Below are 21,136 nucleotides of genomic sequence, written 5' to 3' on the forward strand. Positions count from 1 at the left end.
GCTCTGATCCCTGACAGCCATAGGACTCACTCCCTCAGTCTCTGCTGTCACATCACCTCAAAGGGGCCTTCTCTGATCTCACCGTCCATCACTTTCCACCATATCCTTACTCTGCTTAAATCTATTATAGAAAACTTAGAGCTTATCACAGCCTGTCTGGAGCTGATTTTATTCATGTATTTATCCCACCTCCATGCCCCAAATAAGCTTAATGAAAGCAGGGGTGTTGCTGTGTTCATCCTCAGGACCTAGAACTGTTCCTGGCATAACAGTAGACATTTAGTGAATATTTATGGAAGGAAGAGCCCCTGTGAACTCTTTGTCAGGTATATGGAAATTCAGGAAATGTTTGAAGCATAGGTTCTGCCCTTGAGAATGACACTGAATGATTAAATAACTTTTTGTACATTGTGGGGAGGGGAGGCCTTTAAGCTGATTAAACAATGAGTTATCTTAATCTTGGGCCTGATTTTGACATCTGACATGTACTTACAGCAAGGAAGCCTTTCTCATCAATCTCCAGAAACAAGGGAGAAAAATCTGCCTTGAAACTGCCCTGCTTTATCTTTTTTTTTTTTTTTTTCTGCAAGCACCAGTCCTCAGGGCCAATTTGTGGACCAGTTCAGTGCTTTGCAAATTATGTTCTGAAGTCACGGAATCTTGCCTAAGTATTCTCTTGAGTCAGGTCAGTGGATGATCCCAATCCTTTTTCCATAGCTCCCCTACTTTCTGGAAGAATGTGCAACATGGCCACATATCCTTCCCCTCCCCACACCCATATCCTTTGCAGTGTGACTCTGCATCTTCTCTCATCAAGAGGTAGAATCTATTTCCCCATCCCTTGCATCTAGGCTTGACTGTGTGACTTACTTTGGCCAAAGGGATATTAAAAAACAAGGTATCAGGAAGGTTAAAAACTGGGCAGTGGAGTTTGCCTCTCTTGCTGCTCTGGGGAACCTTGCTACAGGCACCATGGGAACAGGCCTGGGATAGTCTGCTAGGAGATGTGGGGCACATGGCAAAGCACCGGGCAAAACAGTGAGGCCATAAACGGTATGATGACCACAAATGCAAGAGTGAGCTCAGCTGATGCCACATGCAGCAGAGACAAGCTGTTCCAGCAGAGGTCAGCCCAAACGCTCACTCACAACACTGTGAGCTAGTACATGGTTGTTATTTTAAGCCAGTATAGAGTGGTTTGTTATGTAGCAAAAGCTGACTGATGCATCCTCCCATACTCTCTTTAAAAAAAAAAAAGAAAGAAAGAAAAAAGAAATTCAGCCAGAGTAATGCAAAAAGCAGGACTTAAAAATACCCATTAAAAATAATTCCAAGTTTGCAAGTGTGTATATAGGGAAATATGGAGAGAATGGGAGATACATGAGGGGTGATCTTTATTTTATCCTTTATACTTTTCTGTTTTCCACAATAGAATTGACAATCTCTTTAAAACAAAAGAAGAAAGGCCAAAGTGCTTGGGCAGTTTATTTTAGCTGTCTTCTGATTGTTCCTAGGCAATTCTGCTGTGACATGAATATTTTCCACATGGCTGAGGTTGCTGGGTTGTAAAAGACAGGTTATCAATGGGACAGCTGGCTTCCTGCATGCCAGCGCCATTACCTCTGGTAGGAGTTTCAGGGAGATTTAAAGGGCCTAGATGGTAAAAGATCTTCAAAACTCTTCCATCTAAGACTGCCTTGAAATATCAACTTGTTATTTCCTTGGCTATTGTATTCCATATTCTTTTGTAATTTGGTGTGGTTGATGAGTTTCAGCAGAATCACTTGGGCAGGCTGCAGTGATGGGAAATGCAGTGATGGGCCTGGGATGAGCTAGTGTGATAAATATCTTTTGTTTGCCTTTCCTGATCTATTCTCCTCCCTTCTCTGAGCCCTGGGATGCCAACCTGTGTTGACTGCACTGATGGCTTCTTATTGGGCTCAGCCAATGGGGAGCACCAAAGGGAGACTGGAAGGAAGGGATGGAGTAAGGCTTAGGTATTTATCCTTCCAGGTCCCATACTGCAGCTTCACTGTGGTCTGTCTTCCACTGAAGATCAGAGTTCCTGCCAGGCATCCCTCTTTAGACAATAATCTCTATTTTCAGATTCCAGTAGCCGGTTTCCTGCCTTACCTTCTCAGGCATGGGGTAGTAAGAGTTGCACTCCATTCTAGAGTGCCACACTAATCCTCAGGTACTCTTCCTTATGACATGTCTACATCTTCCCACACCTTTATTAAACTCTCCTTGAGTGGTCCACTGGAGTTTGTTTTCTCTTTCCTGCAGAAATGCTGAGAAATATTGCAGACATGCACAACTCCATGGACAGTGTGGACAAAGCCCTGGAAAACTCATCTCTTCTCCAACAAAAATGAGAACATTGAAGTTTCTATTACTTCTTACACTCTTTGTTAAAGTGGAAAGTCATTCATCAAATTCAGATCACAGATAATCATAACAGGATGACACGGAGGATGGTAATTTCCTTCTTGGTAAGCCTTCTGGGAAGGGTAGTGGGTGACTTGTGACCAAGGAAACTTACAATTATGAGAAAGTGTTCTTAGGAGGACAATGCCCATGACAGACAAAGTGACAAGGGAAGCCATGGAGAGGTCAAACATGGAATCTTACCCGGCCATCACTTGTCAGGAGGATGGAGTCACTCTTTATGTCCCTGTGAATCACTCCTTGATTGTGAAGGTAGGAGAGAGCTCTCAGAACTGACAGACAGACGGTAGCTATCTGTTCTTCATTCATTCTGGAAAGGAAATAACACGTCAGGAGCAAAGACAGGTTTAAGGATATCTTTGAAATGATCAAGAGAGGTAAGGTTGCTCCCTTGGGTTCCAGTGAACAGGTCCATGTTCTTCAGCCCATGTCTGAAAAATCTACAGGCAAGGTCAAAGAAGTCTTAGGATCTGACTCCTGGAACCTAAGGGTTGGCACTGAGGATGACAGGGGCCAAACACAAGCCAAAGGAAAGAGACCCCTATTTGCTAGCTTTTGGGTCATTAATGCAAATGCACTTCCTTAGACTCTCATGGGTAATTCCTTAGGTATTGATAAACTTCCAGGGTCCTAGAGAGAGTGCACTGAATAGAGCCAAGGCTCCAAGGATGCCTGATAGGTGACCTTGAGCAAACCCTTTTAACTTCCTCATCCTCATCTTGGAAATGGGAACATCCTCTTTAAGGTTGGATTTGGACAACTTTGTCTTTAGATCTTTAAGATTCCCCTAGGATTAGCCCTGCCTCTAGGACTGGAGATTCCTGTTGCCCTACATCCTTCCATCAAGAGGAAAACTGGACTTAGTTAGTTACTAATAGCTAAGTGTGAATGAATGATTCTTGAACAAATGGACCATCGGAATGAGAAAGGCAAGCACAGCAGTGGATATGTGCTCCCTCATTTCATGGCTGTACCCTTCCGAAGAAGGGATCTGGCTTCAGAGGAGACTGAGGTCACATCGCCTGCCCATGGCTGCACAGCTAAGAAAGTAATCAGACCATGATTCCAACTCCACCTCTTTTTGAATTCAGACTCCTGCTGTCTCCCTGTATCACATCACCAGTACAGTGTGTCATATGAATGGCTTTTAAGCCATTGAAGAACCTAGGTGGGAAGAATTATTTGGACATCAGTACCCTCAAAAGAACCCACAGAAGCCTAACTCATCTGGGTATAAAAAAATTCCTCCCTCTCACAGAGACAATGAGAGAGGTCCAAGCCGGCTAGCAAATGTGAAAGAGCTCCTAAAACAAACTGTTATGCAAACAGAGGAGACTGTTGGGAGAGACAGAGGGTGTAACTGACCACAGCCCAAATTCCAAGGACTGTGTTGGAAAATAATCCCAGGGAACTCCAAGCTCAGCTGGACAAGGAAATGGGCAGCCCTGAATTTGTATCAGTCTTGTTGATTCCAGTAAACTGTGACTGAGTAAAATTAGGATTCAAAGTAGCATCCAAGGAGGTGGCCAATTAGGAGAATGTTGAAATTATAAGTTGGATGGGTATTCCTTCTCTTCAAAGAGGCTTCTTCTAGCAATGCATCGAACTCCTACTGAGTCAGGCAAGAAGAAATGTTCTTATCTGAGAGTGGAAAACTACAACTTCTGTGTTCTCAGTTTTGTGTGGGTGGGCTGGTCATTGTGCTGGATTGTGAAAACAATAGATGACAACTCTCACATCTGCCCACAGCAGAGCCCTCAGAGGTTTAGAGTATTGTCAGCAGGGATAAGCTCAAATATACCTTAAAAAATAATTCAGGAGCAAGAATCATCTTTTTTTTTTAAATAAAATTGTTTTTTTCTTGGATTCTACAAGATTCAAGTTCTTTGAAGCAGACATAAAGATTATTTACAGGTCAATATCAACAAATGTTACTGGAATCTGAGCCCCCATCATTGACTGAAAAATCACCTTTAACTGTCAGATGGGACAAATACTGCTTATTCTGAATTTAATGGCTTTCAAACATATGGGAACCACTATAGAAAGACTGCCCTTTCCTACTTCTGCAGAAAGGAAGCCTGAATTGGGATAAAGATTACTCAGTTCTGGAGTCAACTCCAAATTCAAGTCCTGGCTCTGTTATGTAGAGGTGTGTAAAGGTTACATGAGTTAATGTTTGAAGTGCTTAGCCCTTTCTTTTGCCTTCTAGAACTCTCTTTCCCTGGAAATCAGTAGGGTAAATTAAACAAGATGCTAGGTTGGGGTCAAACTTTTGGTATGCATAGGAAATGTCTAAGCACCTGGCTGCCTTGTGTGTGGTTGGTCTGGGTAGAGCCTAATTCTGTTTCTAACAAGCTTCTAGATGATGTTGATTCTACTATTCTCCAGACCACACTTGGAGTAGCAAGGGGTTGTTTTATTAATCAATCACTCAATAAAGCATTTATTGAATATCTACTATATGAAACTGAATGATTAAATTCTAAATTTAAGATTCAAAGGATTTCAAGTCCTAAATATTCAGTGTTCCTTGGCATACAATTTCTTTCTTTAAAAAAAAAGATTTTATTTATTTATTCATGAGAGACACAGAGGGAGAGGCAGAGACACAGGCAGAGGGAGAAGCAGGCTCCCTGCAGGGAGCCCAACGTGGGACTCGATTCCCAGTGTCCAGGATCACGACCTGGACTGAAGGTGGCGCTAAACTGCTGAGCCACCCGGGCTACCCATTGGCATACAATTTCTCCCCACTCTCTGGAGCTCTCTGCCTTCCATAGGAAATTATTGACAAAACTGGATGAAGAGATTTAGAGAACACAATGGATCCCAGAGAGGCTAGCTCTTAAGTGGATCTACTGACAAACAATAAAAACTGAAAACAAACTTGACAAGGAAAGAGCTCTAGAGAGACACGTGTAGCTATCTGAAGCTCCCTGGGATAGGAAAAAGAATCCTCTCCCTTGGATATATTTGTAATAATTGTTTTAGATGTAAGTCACATTTGTCTTATGCTTAGGTTTCTTCTGTATATTTGTTTCTATAAGTTAGGATGATCTTATGTATTTGAGGGGGGTGTCCTATGGCTATACCAACAGGGATCTGCCATCTGAAATGTTGGTGATAAACATACAGTGTCTTCCCTCTTGTTCTTTTGTTTTTAGATAGTTTATTATAGACTGAGAGCTATAGGGGGTCATGATCGAAACATCGCCTGATTTCAGTGGAGAAACAGCAGCATATTCTATCCCTCAGTGCTTTCCCATGCCTTCTTGCTATCTTGCTTTCCCCTTATTGTTCACTTGAATTTACTTGTGATTTAGGTGCCATTTCAGTGATATCAGCTAACATCCAGTGCGTCTGCTTCTTGACAATCATCTCCCAATCCTTTGGAAATGTATTTACTACCAAGAGCAAATTTAAAGTTTTCAAAATGTAACATTTTAAAAATATGTCTGTTCCTTAGAAACTTGCTTCTCCACGGTGGACCATGAACCAGGAGCACTGGTGTCATCTGGGAGCTTGTTAGAATAGAGCATCATACTCTTTCCTGTTGAGTCAGAATATGCATTTTACTAAGATCCACAGGTAATCTGTATGCATATTAAAATGTAAAGAACACTGTCTTAGCACACACTTTGCCTGCCTTCAATGTTCTTTCCTCCTACTTGCCTTCTTAGTAAACTCCTATGCATCTCTAAAAATTCATTTTGGTTATCACCTTTTATTGGAAATCTTTCTTTACTTTCCCTGTTAGAGATATTCAGGTACTCCTCTCTGCTACTTATATACCTCTTTCTAATTCTGCACAGGCATTATAATGTATGTATTTCTAATTGTGACATCCTTGAGGGAATATATTTGAGACTTTAATCGTTTTTGTGTCTTTATCTTATGTGTCCCCAGCACTCAGGAAAGAGCCTGGTACATAAAAGATCATCAATAAACACTTAAGGAGGGACACCTGGGTGGCTCAGTGGTTGAGCATCTGCCTTCAGCTCAGGGCGTGATCAAGTTCCGCATCAGGTTCCCTGCGAGGAGCCTGCTTCTCCCTCTGTCTGTCTCTGCCTCTCTCTGTATGTCTTCATGAATAAATAAATATTTTAAAAAATTAAAAAAAAACACACTTAAGCAAATGACCACAGCTGACACATCAGGGAAGCAAGTAACAAAAGTAATAATAATTAACTATTGTTACTTGTAAGACTATTTAAAAACCGAATTAAAGAATTTCAATTATGTAGGTTTCTTATTATGACATAAAACTTTGACTTATCTTCCATTAGCCTCTTCCTTATCCAGGTACCCTTGGTGGTATCACCATAGAGCAATAGCAAGGCAATTCAGAATATAATTCACTTTTAGGAAAATGTGTAGGAATGGGAAATTTTACTATTTGGCACCAAAAATCCATTTGTCATCAGCTGGCTGACTTAAAATCATTAAATATTAATGCATTTCTGGAGGGCAAGGAGAATGTTAATTAAATGAATGACCTATATATACATGATATTACAATAGGCACTTAGGGAATATAAAGAAAAAGGGTCCTGATATCCCCTGACTTCAAAAGGCTTACAATTTATAGAGAGTTCATAGATATAGTCATTGAGGCTTTACCCTGGAGAAGAATAATAAGCACTGGAATTATTTGTCTAGATAATGAAGAGACATACCTGGTATGAGTGACAATGTCTGTCAAGGCACCGCCTTCTAGAAATTCCATGACCACCCAGAGCTCATCGCCGACAAGGTAGCTGTTGTACATGTCAACCACATTGTCATGGTGGTAATCTCGCATTATAACAACCTGGGCAAATGGAAAGATGCTTTTTGACTTGTGATGTGAAATTTGGCTTCCTGTCCTTTTGTGGCCACATCTGTGCTATGAGTACAATTGATTAAGAAATATTGATTTGGGAGGGACTTATTCAGGAGTCTACTACAGATAGAAAGACAGTATTGAGGGTAGCTAGCAGCAATAAAAGGAATCTAGTTAGTCAATTCAGAGAAAATGGCAGAGCAACTAGGCACTGGGTTTGGGAATAATGAGAGTGGAAATAGGCAAAACCCTGGCAAGGTTTGTACTCACAAGAGGGAGTTTTGTTGACTGTTCTGGGGTGGGGGGATATGATCAGATATTCTTAAGGGTCTCCTTTAGAATGCACGATCCATACTCTACCATTGTATAACCTGGCAAAAGATCACCAACCCTAAGTGGTAAATGATGAGTAGGTCTCACAAGTAAATGAAGTAACAGTAGGAATAGGGTCACATCAGGGTAACTTAACATCTTGGGAGAAGGTCTGGGTTGGGTGTGAGAGAGGTTTGGGCTGAATACAAAGGATAGGTCTTGAAGGTAAAAGCAAATATGATTCAGGCTAACTTGAACTTAATTACCAGAGACAGCTTCCAAGAATTGCTGCCCTGCGGCTGCTTCTGGTAACATTTTCAGACTTAGTTTTAATTAATAAATCACTAAGTAATCTACATTATATTGTCCTGTTTTGGTCTTGTGATTTGGAATTAAGTCCCAGAAGTCAGTATCATCGAAGTGACAAGCTGAAGCCCACTCTCTACAAGATGTGGAACATAGGGAAAAAATGAACTCCCATGAGGGCTGGAGATGTATGTGGCTTCATATGAGCCTCCATAGAAGAAGGATCCAAAGTCACACCTGATTGCATTTTTATAATGTCTGTCAGGAGATGTGAGTGGTACTTCCTTTGCTAGAGACTGACATATTATCTAACATTGGAATCCTGATTTGCTATCTTTAAGACCTAAACTTTCCCTCTGCAAAAATCCATCTCTCTTCCCTAAACTCTCATAAAATCAATAGATTAATATTACTCCAAAATGTTTTATGTTCCTAGACATAGGTGCTCATGTTTTCCCCCTTATGTGCATTTTAGAGGTCTCAAGTAATAAATGTAAAAGGCGAATAAGGAAGTAGAAAAACATTGCAACAAACACAGAGAAAAAGGTTAATTCCTTAACATATCAAGAGCTCTCATTTATCCATAAGACAAATGCTACCGTCCTAATTGGAAACTGTGCAAAGGACATATGGTTTAATGAAGAAGTAAAAATGGCCTATAAACATGAAAATAAAATCACCCTCACTGGTAATAATAGTGTTAATTAAAGCAGGAAGATTTGTTCATTCTATCAGATTAACAGAGATAACATGACAGTATCCAGTGCTAGTGAGGATGATACAGGTCTATCAGTGAGGGTCTTTACTGTTACAAACTTTCTGGAAGCCAGTATTACATATTACTTTTTCTAAAGAGAATAAAATATAGAAGGAAACTCCTGAAATATTAATGTAGGCTATTTTTCGGTTGTGAGATTTTGGGATATTTTCTCTATCTTCCATATTTTCCACAGGAAGAATTCATTATTCCTATAATTAGAAAATGTATCTTAAAGTTCCTAAAGAGTGATAATCCATCGGTAAACCAACTTCTGTTTATTGAGTAAAAATAATGGCTACAGAGGGTATACATGGTATCACAACCATGTAACAAAATGTATATATATCCATGTAGATAGTGTAGCATAAGGCTCTGGAATCTGCTAGAATTCAAATCCCAGCTCTGCCATCGACCTGGTGTATGACCCTGGGCTTGATAATGTCTGTCTCACAGGTTTGTTGTGTGAATCAAGCCAGATCAGAGCTTAGCACGGTGGTTGATTTGTATGAAGTACTTTATAAAAGTAGCAGCTGTACACATACAGACCAAGTCCAGAAGGAAGGATTATGGGAACATTATTTTTGTATTTCTATTGTCAGTGCTTTCTGATGTTCTGAGCTGTACATGTAATATTTTTGAAATGGGGAAATACATGTTACTTGGGAGAGAAAGAGTGATCCGAACACACCATCTACCTCATTAAAAAGCAGTTCTCGTCTCTGTTGCTTTCGGAGGTCCATCTTCTTCACTGCGACTTGTTTCCCTGTGTGTTTCTCAGTTGCAATGCATACAATGCCGGTTGACCCTTCTCCGATTTTGATAAAGTTGTCCAAGTATTCCCTGGGATCTCCTGGGCTGACCACCAACTGCAAAGCAGCCCGAAACTGTTCATGGGACACCCTGGAGGGCTGCTGGTCTGAAGAGGAGCCCCAGCTGGGTGGGGGGTAGGTGCTGGATGAGATACTCAGAGAGCTCAGGTAAGAAGCTGTAGAGATGTACTGTGAACTGGTCTGCAGGGAGGGGTGGTGGTACAGGGTGGCTTTGTGGTACCCAGATGGGTACTGGTGGCTGCTTGAGGAATAGCCCGCTTTGCTTTGACTTTGAGGTAGTTTGGCGGGGCCCCTGGGGTAGGTGTCAGACCCTGACAGCGGAGGGCTGAGGACCATCTGTGCTCGATCATAATCCACCTGGGAAGACAGACACAGATGGAGAAATATCACATGCTAGATCTGAATGCTGCAGTCAGTGAGCCAATTGAATCAACCTGTAGCTGGCCTGAATGAAGAGGACCATACACAACATAGTTGTGGGTGATGCTTACCTTGTGAGGTCCCAGATGGCTCCTGCTTCCATCCTTTACCTACCCTACAACCTCCCTATTTAGTCTATTTCTTCCCCTTTCTCTACTCAAATCCCCAGAAGCAGATGATGAGACCTGAATTTAAATGCAACTGGTGGAGGTGATCCCAGGAGTTATGAGGTGAGACAAGGAAGGGGAAACTCAACAAAGGGCAAGTCATAGAGTATGATGGTTAATTTTATGTGTTAACTTGGCTAGGCTATGGTATCTGGTTGTTTGGTCAACAATATTCTGGGAAGGTATTTTTTAAAGATGTGCTTAACATTTAAATCAGTAGATTTTGAGCAAAGCAGATTGCTTTCCATGAAGTGGGTGGGCTGCATCCAATCAGATGAAGGCTTTACATGAAAAGACTGATGTCATCCATAGAGAGACTCTCTGTGTACACAAACACACCCCCTACTGGTCATCTCTTTGGTAAGCCCCAATATGCACAGCAAGTTACCAATGAAGCAATTGGAATCTAATCCCACCAGCTAACTCTGTACCCTGGGAGACTATATTAAGCATATACCTTGAAGTTATCCCATCTGAGGGGCCACAAGATGGAGTATTTATGCCAGATCCCTTCAAAACACTGTTTAACATCTGCTTCCATGAATATTAATTTCCTGGCACTCCTGATTTGCCATATCCTGGGCTGACTAGCCTCCAGTGGATAGAGAAAGCTTTTAGACCAGAATTTCTCAGCATTGGCACCACTGATTTTGGGGGCTAGATAATTCTCTGATGTGGCCAACTGTCCTGTGTGTTGCAGGATGTTTAGCAGCATCACTAGATTCTACCTACTAGATGCCAGTAGCAGCCACTTGTGCCAGTTATGACCAAAAATGTTTCTTGAGATGTTGCTAAATATTCCCAGAATATGGGCAAAATTGCTCTTGGCTGAAAACTACTGCTTTAGACAAAGGAAAGCAATGATGGCAGACAGAAACAATATGTGATGAAGGGATATGGTTGGGACACCAATTATACCCACTGCTCCTAGGAAAGGGCCTTCTCCTACTCATGTGAAACACAGGGAGAGTTTTAATTAAAAAGTGCCTTATGCAAAAAAAAAAAAAAATCTGCCTTATCCACAGTGTACTTGGTGTATAGGCTCTGTTTTCCTTTGCAGGAATAAAAGATCCCATTTGTCATTAAAGGATGTTAGTCTTCAGTGAGAAATTTCAGGGGCAGAATGCCTTTCCCCATGCTTGTGAATTCATATACTAGAAGGGGGGATATGTATTATCCACACGCATAACCTAGCAGATATATGTAAAAGGGAAAATACGGCTCTGCTAAGCAGCTTTTCAGTAAGGACCATACGGAACACATGCAATGTTCTCACCAAATAAGCAGAAATATAATTGAGAGTTGTCAAATTTTGCAGGAGTGTGTGTGTGAAAGGGAATTTGATCATCCCTCAAAAGGATTCCAGCAAAGAACATTCTACTTTAGTTTTGAAGACTAGATTCAGGGAACTCAGTGGAGAATAGGGACAGCAGAAAGAGCAGGGATGGGGGAAGTCAGCGGGAGTTTTGTACAACACTAGGTGTACATTCCAGCAATCACTCCCTGGGAGGAATCAGGGAGGACCTCTGACTAGCTCTGGAACAACTGAGGTCAGGTATGGTAAATATACCACATCATAAAGTCTTCACCTCCTTGCCGAGGACAGAATACACTAATCAATCACTGCACCCTTGTGTGATTTCCTGATGACGACACAGTGCTGGGTACACCGAAAGTGCTCAAAAAAGATTTTTTATTGGACTTTAGGCTCCTTCTTAACACAGCACCCTGGGAAGTCTCTACACTCTACTGGGATGTACATGAAATGACATGTACATGCCCCCATACCCCATCTAAGGATCTAGATCTACTCTAGTATGGTGGGTACCGACCACATGTAGCTACTTAATTGAAATCAATAAAAAATAAATTAAAATAACTCAATTCCTTCATCATAGAAGTCCCATTTTAAGTATCCAATAGCCATCACATTGGACAGCATAGATATACAACATCTCCATCATTGCAGAAAGTTCTATTGGGTGAAGGAAATCCATTGCTCCCATGTAGTATACTCATGAATTTGTTTTGTCCACAAGTTAATTTTTGAGCCACTATTATGTGATAGGCACCTTTTCAGGTGCCATGGGAAGGTCCAGCAATAATAAAAATGGATGGTATTTCTGCCCTTCTGGGGTTTACATTCTAGAGAGGGAGACACACAATAAACAAGAAAACCAATAAATGTACAGTATGCAGTCCAGTAGTAACAGAGATATGAAGGAAAATAGAGCAAAGGGTTTAAGATTAATGAGATGCCATCTTGGATGTGGTCATCAAGGAAGTTCTCTCTCTTTTTTAAAAAAGATTTTTATTTATTTATTCATAGAGACACACATAGAGAGGCAGACACACAGGCAGAGGGAGGAACAGCCTCCTCCTCACAGGGAGCCCAATGCGGGACTCGATCCTCGGACCCCAGGATCACTTCCCGAGCCAAAGGCAGACGCTCAACCACTGAGCCACCCAAGGGTCCCAAGGAAGGTCTCTCTATGGGGGTGCCATTTGAGCAGAAATCTGGCTGACATGAGGGAATAGACCTAACATCTATGTGGGGAGGGGTAGTCTGGGCAGAGGGCACAGCACACATAGGATTCTAGGCAAATAGAGGCTTTAAGAATAGAAGAGAGGCTCCTCTGGCATGGAGGGGTGTTGGTTTGGAAAGATGGTCAGAAAAGTAGTCAGAGGGATGATCATGTAGGTCATGGCAAGGACACTGGCAGTCACTCTGAGTGAAATGGGAACCCCTGGAGTTTGCTGAGGAGAGAAGAGAGATATGAGCTTGATGTTGATCTCTGGGAGCTAGAGGAGAAGAGACCTTTGTGGCACAGGTGGAAACAGGGATGCCAGTTAGCTTATTGTGGTCAATGTAAGTTGAGATTAGAATGGGTGCTATAGTTGGGATGACAAATGCTGGGATGCAAGGTAGGTTCTGAAGATAGAGCTAACATGATTTGCTGATGGACTGGATTAAAATGTGAAAGAAAAGAGCCAAAGATTCTGACTTGGGCAACAAGCCATTTAATGATATAAGGAGCAGAGGGGCAGGGGTAGGCTTGTGAAGTGTGGTAATCAGCCTCTATCCAAGATGCCTGAGGATCCTTGTATAGTCCCCTCTTACACTGTCCCAGGCTCATCTGTGTGATCAAAAGAATACAATAGAAGTGAAAGCAAGTGCCTTCTGAGACTAAAAAAGATATTGTGGCTCCACTGTCTTTTCTCCTAGATCACTTGCTCTGGCCTTCTCCTGCTGTCATGTCATGAGGATGCTCAAGAATTCTATAGAGAAATTCAAGTGCAAAACCTCCTGCCAAGAGTCAGAAACTGAGGCCTTCCCTCAACAGCTATGTGAACCATCCTAGAAATAATCATCTGGTCCCGGTCAAGCCTTCAGATGACTAGCCCTGGCTGACATCTTGACTGCAACCTCACGAGAGTCTCAAGGCCAGAATCATCCAGCTAATTTAGTCACAGAAAATTGAGCCACAGAAATTATGTGAGATAATAAATGTTTATCATTGTATTAAGTTGTTAAGTTTTGTGATAGTTTGTTACACAGAATAGGTAACTATCATGTGAGGGAAACCAAGAATTCTGGCATGGCCATGTTAAGTTTGGGAGAACTATCAGGCATCCAAGCAGAAACATTGCTGAGGTGACTTAGATATGTTTTGAGTACAGGGAAGAGCTGAAGCTCATGACATGAGAGTCATTGGTGAGAGTAATTTCATTAGTTGGTATTAAAAGCCATGATGTTGCATGTGTAAGAGAAGGTCCAAGGACCCTAACATTCAGAGATCAGAAATAGCAGAAGGATGTTGCATAAAGGATCAGAGAAGTGACCAGGGATGTTGGAAAGAAAGTAAGGGACTAGGGGTTCCTGAAGCCAAGGGAGAAAAGCATTTCAAGAAGGAAGGAGTAATAACTCATATCAGATGCCATAGAGAAGTGAAGTAGGATGGGGCATATTGCTCATTGAACATGGCAACATGGTGGCCATCTAGAAGGCGGCAGGTGTTCCAAGCTCCTGCCCTATCACACAGCATGAACAAATGTCTATTCCACAAGTCTGGCAGCAAGAGCTGCCACAGAGTGGCACTGCTAGCATGGCACCATTCTCACTTCTTCTGCACTGTTCATTGGCTCCCAGATGACAGTTTTGGCCTGTGCACATCCAGAAGGGTAGCCCTTCCTAGTCTTGAGAACACCATCATCTACTCTGGTGAGTCCACCATTCAGACAGCCCTGCACCAACCAGCAGGAACCAGGTACTGTGAAGCCAGGGCTCTGTCCTGGTTGTACAGTAAGAGAACATATGCTTCTGAGGGACATACTTAGGGTTCAATTCAGATTCTGATGGCTTTGTCAAATCACAAAGCCTCTCTGAGCCTCAGTTTCCTTGACTGTAAAATGTTAATCATAAATACCTTTCTTGCAAGGCTTTTATGAGGCTAAACAGTGGCAACTTACAGCAACCTAGTGTCTAAGAAAATAAGCTCTTGGTTCAAAGACCTTATCTGCCATTTATCAGTTGTGTGACATTGGGCAAGTTATTTAAACACCTGTGCTTTGGTTTTTCTCTCCTGTAAAATGAAGGCTCTAACAATAATAACTACTTTTTTAGGTCACTATGAGCTCTAAAGGACTGAATACACATCAAAAGATTGCATAGTGACTGACCAATACATTCTAGATGCTGGTATCATTATAGAAAGTCCTTAGCAGAGTGAGAATGCAATAGAAAATAAATAGTAAAATATTAAGAAAAAAAAAGCCCAACCAGCTAGTATTTGTTGAAGATCGTGTACTGGCAGCATATGTATTCCTAAACATTAACCTTTTAAACAATCAGAAAACATGCTTTTAATTATAATATATCAAGCACTGCATTATATTTGAAATGCTGTATTGAAGTCACTGATTTTTTGCTAAGCCCCTGGATTTGTGCTACACACAGGGAACACTGGTGTGTTTATGTGATTGGAGAGGGGATGAAATGTCAGTGTAAATTAAACAACTGGGTTCTTCCCTTAAATTAAGTTTGAGATTAGCCAGGTCCAGGCTAATTACAAGGCTAGAATGTGAAGGAAGTGGGGTCTATGCCTTTTATTTTTCAAAGTATGTCCTGGGAACTGTCACATGGCATCATCCCCCGGTGTCTTCTGTGGAGGATTTGTTCCTATACTTTAAGCAAAATTGAATTCCTTCCCCACAAGCATGTATGACTGATCTCTGAAGATATATTAAAAATAAAAAAGCTGTATCCAGTAGGAATCACAAACTCTGCTTCACGCTGCATCAGGCCACTTTTCTTCTTTATCGACTGTCAGCAGCATTATCAGAGTCTCCTCTCCACAGCTAACGGGTGGCATAAAGAAAGGGAGGCTTGCCTGCACGGATGGGACCATTTCCAGTCAGAGAGGGGAGGCTGAGTTGTTCACAGGGAGCTAAACGTCTTTGAAATCAGGTCTTCGAGACAAAATCATGCTATTGTTTTTCGTGGCTGCCAGTAAGAGGCACAGACTCAAAAAACGTGATGGATGAGGAGCAGCTACTCTCACAAGAGACAATTTTGGGAACCATACTTGAGGTGCACTCTTGGAAGGGGAACTGACTGCCCCCAATGAGAGAACACATGGTCCGCCCTCTGGGCTTCCGTCAGTTCAAGGAGATGGCGGCAGACAGACAAATAGCTGACTTTGGGAAGGAGAAGTGCATGAGTGACCCTGTTCAGGGGCACTATGTTACTGACCTACAACCCTCAGTTGGGTCTTAACAACCCAACTGTGGGTTCCATTATGGCACTGCTAGCCTACATATTTGTGGCAGCCTCCTTCTTTTTCTGAGAGTCAAGAAGGGGGCAATTTATTGTTGATAAAATGGAGTTTCAGGGAGGTGGAACTGCCCCCTACCAGCAATCCAAGGCAAATGGCCACGTACCCCCAAGTGAACTGTACAACCTTGTTCTTCTGTTCAGGTCAGTCATTCATTCTCAGGAGGGTGTCTAGATATCCCAGGTCCAAGGCACGCTGGCACCCTGGGCCTGCTTTCTTACCTGCCTTGGCATTTCTACCATCAGTTGTCACCTCCCCAGTCTGTATAATCAAGGCTAGGGCACTCACTCCTCAAGAAAATGCAGGAGTAGGTCAGTGGGAGCCAATGTAGGGTCCTGACATTAACCAACTACTCTGTTAGGAGTCTATCTTTGTAGGAATAATATATAAGAATGTTAATGATATTTGACATTTGATGAGTTCTTTCCATTTGCTAGGGACTGTTCTAAGCACTTCATATTTGTGAATGCATTTGAATCTCAAGTTACATGAGACAGGGCTCATGACTATTCCATTTTACAGATAAGGAGACGGAGGCACAGAGAGTTAAAATAGCTCATGCAGAGCTCCCAGAGCTATTAAGAAGCAGAGTTGGGATTAAATCCAGATAATGTCACTTTAGAACTTGGCCCTTTGATATGTCTTAGAGATATACTTCAATGATAAGAAGGTAGACATGGTCAGGACAGAGGTGGGCACAGTAAGGAAAGACAACTACAGAGCAAAAGCCTGGTTAGGGTGTTTCTCTGGGGGCTCAGATGTCAATGTCTGGGCAACTGGAAGCAGGATACCAGAAATGCAAGGGCTAGAAAGTGATGAATGATAATGCCTGGCTGGAGAGGGGGAGGTGAAGGAAAATTAAGTCGTTTTGTTTGAACAGTCGTGCTTTAGAGAAATCAGCTCAAAATACACAACAAAGAAAAAACCATCATGGCAAAATGAGCTGATCATCTATGTACAGAATTCATCGCTTTCATTTTTGCATTGGCCAGACCAGAACTTTGTGTTCAGATACAATAACGTCCTTTCTTCCGCGGAGAAGAAAGCAAGCCCAAACTTTCTTCTCTAACAAGGTCTCCTGGCCCCTAAACTGTTATAATTATTTCACTGTCCTACTCTAAGTCATCTTTCCAATATCCTATATTTGGAAGTGGGTGAAAAAATCTGATGAATTTGTTCATGTATATTGTTTTGCACAGACACACACGTTCGCTCATGTAAGCAAGACTTTCAAAGGAGTAAAGCTTGACCTGTGTGATCTTTTTTTACAACCTGACTTACAAACTATTCTAGAAAAAAAAAAAAAAAGGATTACCTTCGGAGTATAGCATCTTGAGAGAGATGTAGGGGTTAATCATTTAGTGAAGTATTTAGTGAGCAAATCCAATGTCCCTCTCACCACACAAAAGATCTATGAATGTAGTTTACCTTTGAAGACCTTATTGCAAGGGCATGACACAGGACAGGACCGGGAGGGAGCAAGGGTAGAAAAGCCACTGTGCAAGAAGGAAAATGATGAAACATCATTTCTGGTGAAAACCTTTCGGCTTTCTTCCTGCCCCTCCCAAGAGAATGGTCCTGGGATTTTGTGAAAGAGTTAACTTCACAGAAATGAGATCATAAACTACATATTTTTAAGGGGATTTCCATATGGCAAAATGTGAAAAGAGAAGACTAGACCATTTTTGCAAATTATCACTCAGCCTGCCAAACTGCATAGTGGCAGTTCTACGAGCACACTAATTGTCATTGAAAAATCAAATACATTCTGAAAAAGAATTCTCTCTACAGGAGTATTTAAAAATACTGAAAGAACATCTAAAGCAGTCTTGTTTTCCTCCCCCTTTGAAATGGTTGATAACATACATTCATAGGAGGGTTTCCATTTTAGTTGCCCTTTAATATACCATACAAATGAATTCTTAAAGGAATGTGCTTTTGAGGTCTCAATTCAAACCAAAAAATCAGTGCACAAAACAAACAAAAAGCTATATTATATGGGAAAAAAATAATCCCGGGCTAACAACTCAGCTGGACTACCCTTCCACAATGGGTACAATGTCTCCAAGGATGGGGTCAGACACAGGCCTGCGATGTATCAAAATTATAAATAATTATAGCAATGAATTCATTTAATCAATCAATTTCACCAGTGGTACGCTGGGGTGCACGGGCATAAAACTGCACACAGCTATCAATTGCTCCGATTACAGCTGGCTGCCAGCCAGAATTCCCCTGATCCATGTTCGTTAAATGCACATTAATCTGAATTTGGCAGTGTAATCAAGGACCTAACTGAACTGTGAAATTGAATTCTGCAGTAGAACATCATTTGACCATTTTATGCCAAGGCTGGAAAAAAAAAAAAAAAGGTTTGGTGGGGGGAGGGCGGGAGAAAGGGGAGGAAAAAAAAATCCTGCCGCAGCATCTATTTGTCACCGTGGTCCTCTGTACTGGTGACAGGGAGGCTGCGGCTAGATCGGCTAGATCGTGGTGGACTGGGTGTGCGTGTGTGCGTGTGCGCGCGCCCAAAGAATGGGGACCGCAGACCGCTCTGTGAAAGATGGAGAGTCTCCCCTTCTACTTCCCACAGAGCTACAGGGGATGGGGGGCGGCTGGTTGCAGTGAGCCAGCGTGATGCTCCAATACACCTTTTCGGAGTACAATAAAGCAGAGACTGCTCATCTGAAAAAAAAAAAAAAAGCCAGATTGGGTGTTGTTTGTTGTACATAAATCAAACGTGGGATAAAAGTGAATCACAGGCCTCTATTATCTGAGCACGGAAAGGACATCTTAAATTGTCCTTACTTGACTCAAAGGGAAATGTAAGAGGACCAGCCTCGGCTTTGGGGAAGGAAAATGAGCACCTATGAGAATTCCAGAGAGAATAACTCACTTTCTCTGCAGGGACATTTTAGAGGCTGGCAATTAGGAGAAAGGGTTTCATTAAATCCCGTGACTTGAACATGGATTTACTCTCCTGTGTCCCTCTGGCTGGGTTTTGCCATGGCAATTCTCCCTGCCACGGGCAGGAATGCCACGGATGGGGGCTCTTCCCCACCTCCCCTCAGGTGGGGGTAGGTTACTGCATCCTAATAAAATCATAGCCACTGCTCCTGGTTGAGACAAGGCTTCCACAAATGCCCAGTCACGGTCAGTTTCCTCCGAATTACTTATTTTCATTTACAAAATGGAGTGGCCCTATTTCGCAGATGACAAAGGGACGCAGCGCACAACATGAGCTGCTGTTCAATTTTGGTAAGAGAGGCAGCAAGCACACGCTCTCACTGCCAAGGAACAGGGGTCATGAGCAGGCCCTCCTGGGACCTAAAGAATCAAGGTGTCTGCGTAAGGTTCTAATGCAGGGGACTTAGGAGGTAGGTTAAGTTCTGGATATTCAGACACTCGCTGGACTTGTAAACTGTATGTAGCAGAGAGCCATTCACCTTCTTTAGTGTTTTGCAAGGAAATCTCCCAAACTGCGACACTGGATTCCTAGTTAGGCACGTAGGAACTTATACCTTATGCGGTGAAATTGGATGAGTTGTGTGTTTGTTTGCCTTATAAAATATACAGCAAATGGACACAGAGAGTTTGGACAAGTGGCTTATCACCTGTACAAGGAGGCAAAGCCAGGTTAAAGAAATGGATAAGTCTGCGCTCAGTCAGCAGGCTCAAGCATACAGGTACTTTATAGGCTCTCCTTCCCCCTCTGGAATTGTTGCTCCAAACTCAAAGAACACATCTTCTGTTCAAGAGCAGATCACTCTGACCTGAGATCTGCCACCACCTGCATCTGCAGGGGTGGGGAGGAGAGGGGTGTCTGTACCTCTGGGGATTGGATCCCTGCTGCAGAATATAGTTCAGGTATGTCAGAGCCTCCAAGACAGTGGGGACAGATATTGCCAGGTCAGACTAATTTCATTTTAATTTGGTAATGGAAAACTCACTCATAATGACTAAAACACAGTTTACTTTGAACCACAGGAATATTCATGGGAAGATTTATCCATTCATGTGCAAAGGACACGTGAAGTCTCCATCTGAAGGATGGACATTGGAGATGTGTCTGAATCACCTCTTTGGATGTTTCATGAACCTTAATGAACATCCTATAAGAGTCTATATGCCAAAAAAAAAATCAAAATAATATCTACCATTATATTACATGATTAGCACCTCTTCCCCTCTCCCTCCCCCAGACCTATGATTTTTGTTGCAGCTTGTAAGATTTCACAAGCATTGTCATTTTTTTACCCATCAGTGCTTGGGGATCTCTGAAAGTGTTCAGCTGGGATCCTCAGTAGATAAGGAGCTGCAGTTTTGCTCCTAGACCTTGGCTGAATCTAGGTGGGCAAGTGCCATAAAGAATAGTGAGTCATTCAGATATTGGCGCAGGAAGACTGAGCACACTGTCTCGACCACTTTTTCCTTCTAGGGAAAGCAAGTGACAACTAAGCAATGAAAAACCATTGCACTGAAAATCCCAGGCAAAAGATCTGGGGAATCATGCCAGTTTCTCTTACACCCTCTATCTTCACTCAGAACCCCTTAATATGTCATCTGTTTGGGCTACACACCAGTCACTTTGCTGCCTGGTGCAGAGGAGATGGTGAAGGTAATGTGGAGGGGTTGGTTGGCAAGAACCATCATAACTACAGATGCAGAGTCATGGACGATGCTTTTTGCTTGAATACTGTTAGGTATTCTGTTCTCTTCACATCTGGCCTCTACGGGAAGTCTGAGACTTTCATGTCCATTCTAGAGGGTAGAGCAAGCAGTAGCATGGCAGGACTGGGGTCCTCAGGTTAGCTCAGTCACTCAGGGGTTGCCGGGCCTTGAGGATGTCTCACGGATAATCTACCCTTCTGTGACCTGCATCTCTGAGGTGAGGACAGCCGTACATTAGGCTGCACAGAATGGCCATGACGGCGAAGTCACATGGAGCTTGTCCCCATATTTTGAAAATATGTAAAAGATTATCCAGAGAAGATGTTTCTATGGCTGGCGTTAGCAGATATGGTGACATGGTCTCCAACCAGAAATATTCCAGGGAACAGGGGCTAATATTGAGTGCCTGCCCTGTGAGAACTCCTTTATGTTTACTCATCTTTTTTAATCCATAGAATACGGTCAAAGTAGGTTATGGAAACATTCTACTTTATAAAGGAAGGAACTGAGGCACAGACAAGATCATATAGCCAGTGAGGGCACAAATCTAGGGAGCTGGAGTCTAC

The 21,136-nt window shown here is 42.3% G+C and overlaps 1 protein-coding gene across 1 annotated transcript in view; it reads right to left on the reverse strand.

Annotated features, from left to right (window-relative positions):
* The window catches only part of PAK5 (p21 (RAC1) activated kinase 5), a 156,269-nt gene that overhangs the window by 16,225 nt on the left and 118,908 nt on the right, over nucleotides 1-21,136 (reverse strand). Inside the window, exons 4-6 of the mRNA XM_055304136.1 lie at nucleotides 9,344-9,835; nucleotides 7,125-7,258; nucleotides 2,632-2,758 (exon numbers count right to left, since the gene is read on the reverse strand). Of these exons, the coding sequence (XP_055160111.1) occupies nucleotides 2,632-2,758; nucleotides 7,125-7,258; nucleotides 9,344-9,835 (753 nt within the window). The remainder of the gene's footprint in view (nucleotides 1-2,631; nucleotides 2,759-7,124; nucleotides 7,259-9,343; nucleotides 9,836-21,136) is intronic.

The sequence above is a fragment of the Nyctereutes procyonoides genome, unplaced genomic scaffold, assembly GCF_905146905.1.
Source record: "Nyctereutes procyonoides isolate TBG_1078 unplaced genomic scaffold, NYPRO_anot_genome, whole genome shotgun sequence".
NCBI lineage: Eukaryota > Metazoa > Chordata > Mammalia > Carnivora > Canidae > Nyctereutes > Nyctereutes procyonoides.